Source organism: Clinocottus analis, unplaced genomic scaffold, assembly GCF_023055335.1.
Source record: "Clinocottus analis isolate CAN_PGR_092001 unplaced genomic scaffold, fCliAna1.0.p SCAF_178, whole genome shotgun sequence".
Lineage (NCBI taxonomy): Eukaryota > Metazoa > Chordata > Actinopteri > Perciformes > Cottidae > Clinocottus > Clinocottus analis.
In genome coordinates, this window is record NW_027175907.1 from 1 (window position 1) to 6,517 (window position 6,517).

The following is a 6,517-nucleotide window of genomic DNA, read 5'->3' on the forward strand; positions in this document are numbered from 1 at the left end:
TACCACAAAGAAGGCTGATATGACACATGGAATTAGCTTTGATTGGACTCATACAATTGTGAGTTTATGTGGCTGTCCTGACCGGTGACGGTGACCAGTGCAGCCTTTTTAAAGTCTAAAGTGTTTATTGCAAGTATATTACACATACAATACAGTTGACTTGGTAGAAGGTACACAACAATAAACTAACTAAAAACACAATGCAGTGAGATATGGAGTTTATAAAGTTTCAAATATGAACATAAAGCACATCCACATACAGTAATATGCTCTTAACGCCTTGATGCACTCTATGCATTCAAGCGTTGTCCTTCACATCAAGCAGCATCACAAACCTGAAGCAGATGTCATGATCAAATTAAGATTGGCCAAGAATGGGTTCGGAAAAACCAAACATTTAATGTGTTTCAGGTGACAAGGAGGGGCTGCGCGTCTACCTCCGAGGCAGACGCACTTCCTGCATCGTCCACGGCCGTAGCCTATATAAGCCCCCATAGACGGGCTGTTCCTGAAGCACTCACAAAGTTTGCAAAGCTCCAGACTTTCCCTCCCTCCTCTCTGCAAACCATTACTGAGGCTTTCGAGGTGACACAGCCTGGACGACGCAGGCACAGGGTACCACTCCGCGAGAAAAGGTAGGACCAGAGACCACGTGAAGGGATGGGACTGATATTTAGGACGTAATGTCTTTTCTCATTGCAATGCATCTTTACTTTACAACACTTCAAGTGTGTCCTCTTTTTTTTCTCCCCTTTTCAGGATCACTCTTAGACGCGGGATATTTTGACTGCAGTTTCCACCACAAAAAAAAACAAAACAAAAAAAAAACGAATATGAAACCTGAGTTACTCGCAGTAGATTTAATGCTGCTGTGCTTATCTTGCGGAGCAAGTGCATTGGCAACGACTATTCCGACTGTTTCCACGTTCATGCCAGCCGCCAATTTCACCAATCATGGCGCCCTGCACAGCTATGGGACCGATGGCACGAGTATTTCTAAAACCAGGAGGAAGCGTTATATTAGTCAGAACGACATGCTTGCCATTCTTGACTACCACAACAAAGTAAGAGGGAAGGTCTTTCCCCCAGCGTCCAATATGGAATACATGGTGAGTGAAAGCTTCATTTTGTGTTTTTTTATTATTATTTTATTTTTTATGAATGTGCATATTTCCACTGAGTGTATGACCCATGTGCCATATTATACCTCCTCTCATCTTTTATTGTCATGTGCATTTTCTGGTCGTGACCAAAGTGCATGCAGCAAGTTAACTAGTTAGACGTATGAAGTGATGGAAAATCAGATTTGCATAGCTGTAGTTTTGCAAAGAAATAAAGTGACAAAATTGTCTTGAAGTTTCTTGGCATCTTCTTCAGCTGTTGAGCAGATTGCAATGCAGGTGACCACCAGCGGAGTCATGGGTCATGTATGGTGGAGAGAGCTGTCGTGGTCACTTGATGGAAAAGTCTAAATCAGATTTTTTCTTTATTTCCCCATATTTCAGCTCCAAAACAAACTGTCAAGGTGTGAAGTAGTATAATGCTCGTTTATCTTTGAAAGTTGGTTCCAGCAACTGTTTCAGACGAATGAGCTGACATATTTCCATTTCTAAAATTGGCAGCATCTCCATCCTCTATTTACTGTAGAATGAAGTAATCAGAGGGAGTTTCTCCTCATGTCTCCAGTCACAGTCCGTGATGGCAGTAAATGGTTCTGATTTTGACTTTCCAACTAAACCATACATGAGTGTGGCTGATGACAAGTTTGGGGATCTGGTATTCTTCATGCGATGCTGTCCAACTCCCTGTCTAGTCAGTGAAAGAGTGACACTGGACACTGGGCTACTCGCTCTCTCTGCTTATGCAACTGATTTTTTTTGATGGATGGCTTTTGCGTCTTGCCATGGCAACACCTGTAACAGAGCTACGAACTCGACTTCCGACTATTATCTCACATCTCACTGCTGAATGAGAACCCGGTGTTGATATTTTCAGTTGTGTGACGGGTTTCCACAATCCCATGTGTGTGTAGGTGTGGGACGACACCCTGGCTAAGACAGCCGAGGACTGGGCACATGCCTGCCAGTGGGAGCACGGGCCACCTCACCTCCTCAGGTTCCTGGGTCAAAACCTCTCCGTCAGGACAGGACGGTGAGTGACCTTTGACTCCCCTCCCCGACATCTGCTGCTCCTCTCAGGGATGACTCTCTCTCTCTCTCTCTCTCTCTCTCGCTCTCGCTCTCTCTCTCTCTCTCTCTCTCGGCAGTCATGGTCGTTGCCTTCTTCTTTCTCCGAAAGGGTTTTTACACTGTGACCCGGTGACTGCTTGAGGAATGCTCCTGTGACCCTTCAAATAAACAAAAGTTGTGTTTTCAGCCATGACCCCTGAGGACAAAAGCGCATCCCTTTAGTGGGTCTTGACTTTCCATTTGGAGACACAGGGTACCTTCACATGTTTCTACACTTTTAGGTTTTATTGAGGAACAACATGAGACTCAAGGGAGTTCAGCTTACTCTGACTATTCCTTGTGACTCGCGTGAGTTCTACAGTGAGGTTATTTCCTAAAAAATCGACTAGATCTAAGTAGTAATACGATTTTGTTTACTTACAGAAAATAATGTAGAAACAATTCTTTATTTTGTAGGGAAAAGTTTCTCAAGCTTGACTAACTTTTCTGTGACTTGGAATTCACTGAAGGCTCTGCACTGTCTTGCACTGTCAGCGTTTTGCGGCGCAGAACGTGTTTGAATATCTTACAAATAAACCGGAGAATTGCAATCATCCTAAAACACCGTGACGACTGAAAAAATAGAACATTCTCTCAAATTTACAAGATATATTAAAACAAAGTTGGTGGCAAGTTACTAGATTTCAATAACTGTATAAACCGAAGCAGCTGAAGGGAACTGAAAACTGGTAACGCTTCAGAAACAGGATTGAGATTATAACCCAAGAGTTTAATAATTCAAGATCCCAGTCAAGTTTTCGTGGTTCCTTAAATCTTGAATGCACCTACAGCTGAATTGCACAACGACCTCTTACTCATTTGTCCAAAAATATATTGCTAAATGACAAATCGGACATCAGGTTTGAATCTGTATTAGTTCCTTATCACCAGTCGTGACGCGTGCAGTGTGGTTTTCTGAACAGTTTTATGTCTTCTGTTCACAGTTATCGATCCATTCTCCAGCTGGTGAAGCCATGGTACGATGAGGTCAAGGATTATACTTTTCCATACCCTCGTGACTGCAACCCTCGATGCCCTCTCAAATGCTACGGGCCCATGTGTACCCATTACACACAGGTAGAAAGACAGCAGTCAGCATGTAACACTGTTGAGCTGGTGTAACGTTGGCATGACCTGGCTGTCTTTTCTTTTTGGCAGATGGTTTGGGCAACATCCAACAAGGTTGGCTGTGCTGTTCACACGTGCCATAATATGAATGTATGGGGTTCAGTGTGGAAACGGGCGACGTATTTAGTTTGCAACTACTCTCCCAAGTAAGTGGTAGTCCATTGTGTTTAGTGTTAATTGCATGCCTGTTATTTCTAATGAACCTGTTAACCTGACGATGTGGTGACGGCAGGCTTAATCCAGACACAGGCGGCTCTGTTCTGTGCCGAGTTGTGAAATGCCACCCATGTTGCTGGGAGGTTCAGATAACCTCGATACAAGCCTGTGAACCGGTACCGCATTACCAAAGCTCCGAAGAGCCACAAAACAGAAAATAAATTCTCTAAAAAATTCCAAGAATCAAAGCCTGTTTGGACTTGTGACTGACTTGTGACCTAGGTTCTTTAATCCCACTGGTTTGAGACATATGGACATATGTAAGAGTGACAGGCTCAGGACATTGATGACCTATTTTAGTTTGCCAATTGAATAAAAAAACACACGTCTGTGAGTTTGGATCAGGTTGTCTGCTCTGCAAAAGTCACTGTATGTGAATACGTTGATGAAGCTCGAAAATCAGCTAACACCGACATCTTGAATCTGACAAATAATTTGGCTGACTTGTATTGAGACACTATATTATAAGATGTCTTGATACACATACTAAAGTCATACTGATGTATCATTTGCTCACAAAGTACAGATTGCTAAATAAGTGATATTCTGCTCTCGACAAAACAATCTCATTATGATATTTTATATTTATCTCAAGGGTCATTTGGTAGCTGCAACTCCATTAGCAGTCATCGGATTCTAGATGTTTAGATTTTCTTTTTCCTGAGCACTGTAATGGCTTTTAGGCAAACCTTATCTTCAGATGAAGATCATGGTACGCGAGTTAGCCTTTTTAGGCAAAAAAGCTATTATATAAAAGTTGAATTTGTATTCACTTAACTCCTCTGTTACCTCTAACTCCATTGACACTGTACATGTTTCTGTCTCGCAGGGGTAACTGGATCGGCGAGGCTCCCTACAAAGTAGGAGTCCCCTGCTCCGCCTGCCCCCCCAGCTACGGGGGCTCCTGCAGCAACAACATGTGCTTCCCCGCTCTCAAGACAAACTACCTGCACTGGTTCAAATAAACACAGGTTTCCTCTCGACATAAGCCGACGACCTACAGTACCACAGAGACATCATATTAATCCCGTAAGGATTTGCACAAAAGTCTTGGACCACACTATTTTGTATATATGGGCTTATTTAAAGACACAAACATACATTTGAAGGCAGCAGCAATTTTGATGACTTGTACATAAACTGTAAATGTGTGTGTTTCATGGCTATTTTCTAATTGATGAAATATAATTTATGTGTAGAATGGGTGCTTAAACACAGAATATACTATAACATGCTGCTGCACATTTCACTGTTTGTTTACCATTGACAATGTGGTAATTAAGGACATAACAAGATCATAGCTGCTCATACCTGCTCACTTTGGTGCTATGGGCATCACACCTCCATGTTGTGTGCTCTGCCTTCACAGGAATGTTGTGATATGAAGATCAAAGCTTTTGACCTCAGAGGGTAAATCCTACACTGTCAGTGTCAACTTTGTAGCTGCTGTCGGTACAACAAACGTCATATGCCACCCACACAAATGAACAACTTCCATTCGGGTCCTGCAACGAATGTTGCCGAAAAGTGCACTTACTGTTAACTTAAGGTATATGACAAAATGAATATACATCAGTCAGATTAGAAGGTCTTTATCTGGAGGCCTTATGCAAGCACAGCATATGCTGTTTGTCTGAACAGTTTACATCTGTGCAGATTGGTTTTGTTACATTACAAATGTTTCACAGGTTTCATACACACTTATATTCTTATTCATACAATGATATTCATGCTGAAGAGAGCACATTCAATAAATATGGCCCACATGTCTGTTTTAGTCATGTTTTTACGCAGTGTATTGGTATATTATATACCAATATATTGATGTATTGGACAAATCCATTGTTTGTATTTTGTTATGATCACTGATGTAGTTTGGTTTTTGGAGTTATAGGCACTCAAGTGCACCTTAATTTTGTTATTCCGAATTACCAGGAAATGTTTTGTTTTGTACATATAGATAATCATTATACCTTGACTATCCTAAAACAAGTATATTTTAAGTTATTCATTTTTATATGGGAAATATTTAATTGATATCAATTTTGTATTGTTTGTAAAAGGATTGTAAATATATCTGTCCGATTAAAAAGTACTGAATATGGTTCATTTGCATGTCAGCTTTTATAACGTTGAAGAAAATGTACTATAATTAGTAACTTTGTACATTCCTATGAGCTAAGCACAAGCGTTATATTAAAAAGAGAATCCCTCAACACTTTATTTTGGCAAATGTATCAGAATCTCTTTTTGAATTGGGACTGTTTCAGGACATGATCCAAACCTAAGTGGGAGATAATGCTTTACCAAATGGGAACATTTACCGCACTGACTGTATCAACAACACGCTATTTATGCAATGAACTGAGCGTTTCCTGTTGTGACTTGTATTTGTAATAAAATGGTGTATTTTGATTATGTCCTTTTTTTATTCTTTAGACCTGGTCCAAACAATAATATTGTTCTATATCCAAGTGTCAAGAGTTTTGACCTAATCAGAACTTTTCCCTTCACCCTGCAACTTAGGTTGTACCAGACACCCCCACTCGCTTTTTCACTGTAAAATCCAACCAATTGCTTCCCTCTATCCAGATCGGTTCCTTTTCCTTTGTCTCTTGCTGTGTTGTCTTCGCTCTTCCTCATGTCTGATGTTGATTAGAGGCTCTGGCCACAGTTTTGATCCAGCTCTTTTGATTCTCAGCTTTCATTTTTAGTAAACCGGTGCCATTGCAAAGTCCCACATCCTGCAAATCAAAAGGCTGCGATGGAGAAGAGAAAACATGGTGGGACGGCATCTGAATTTTAATAAGTGAAGATTGACTTTGGCCCCGTCGGTCTATGTCTACACAAATGAACAGACAACTGATAGAGTTTCAGGGGACCGTCTTGTCTGAATGAAACCACTGACTTCAGAAGGAGAGACCGGTAGACCGGGAGCAGAGTGG

General features: G+C 41.2%; 1 protein-coding gene across 1 annotated transcript; it reads left to right on the forward strand.

Moving 5' to 3' along the window:
* Window positions 1-507: 507 nt before the first annotated feature.
* LOC137788437 (peptidase inhibitor 15-A-like) lies at window positions 508-5,936 on the forward strand. The gene is made up of 6 exons (XM_068581211.1): window positions 508-635; window positions 760-1,109; window positions 2,033-2,151; window positions 3,173-3,305; window positions 3,387-3,502; window positions 4,402-5,936. The coding sequence occupies exons 2-6, from the start codon at window positions 834-836 to the stop codon at window positions 4,535-4,537; spliced, it is 780 nt and encodes a 259-aa protein (XP_068437312.1). The 5' UTR covers window positions 508-635; window positions 760-833; the 3' UTR covers window positions 4,538-5,936.
* The last annotated feature ends 581 nt before the right edge of the window (window positions 5,937-6,517 follow it).

Coding starts and splice junctions, on each gene's coding strand:
- LOC137788437 (XM_068581211.1), top strand. CDS start 834: ATGAAACCTGAGTTACTCGCAGTAGATTTAATGCTGCTGTGCTTATCT. Junction 2,152..3,172: donor CTCTCCGTCAGGACAGGACG/GTGAGTGACCTT, acceptor TTCTGTTCACAG/TTATCGATCCATTCTCCAGC. Junction 3,503..4,401: donor GTTTGCAACTACTCTCCCAA/GTAAGTGGTAGT, acceptor TCTGTCTCGCAG/GGGTAACTGGATCGGCGAGG.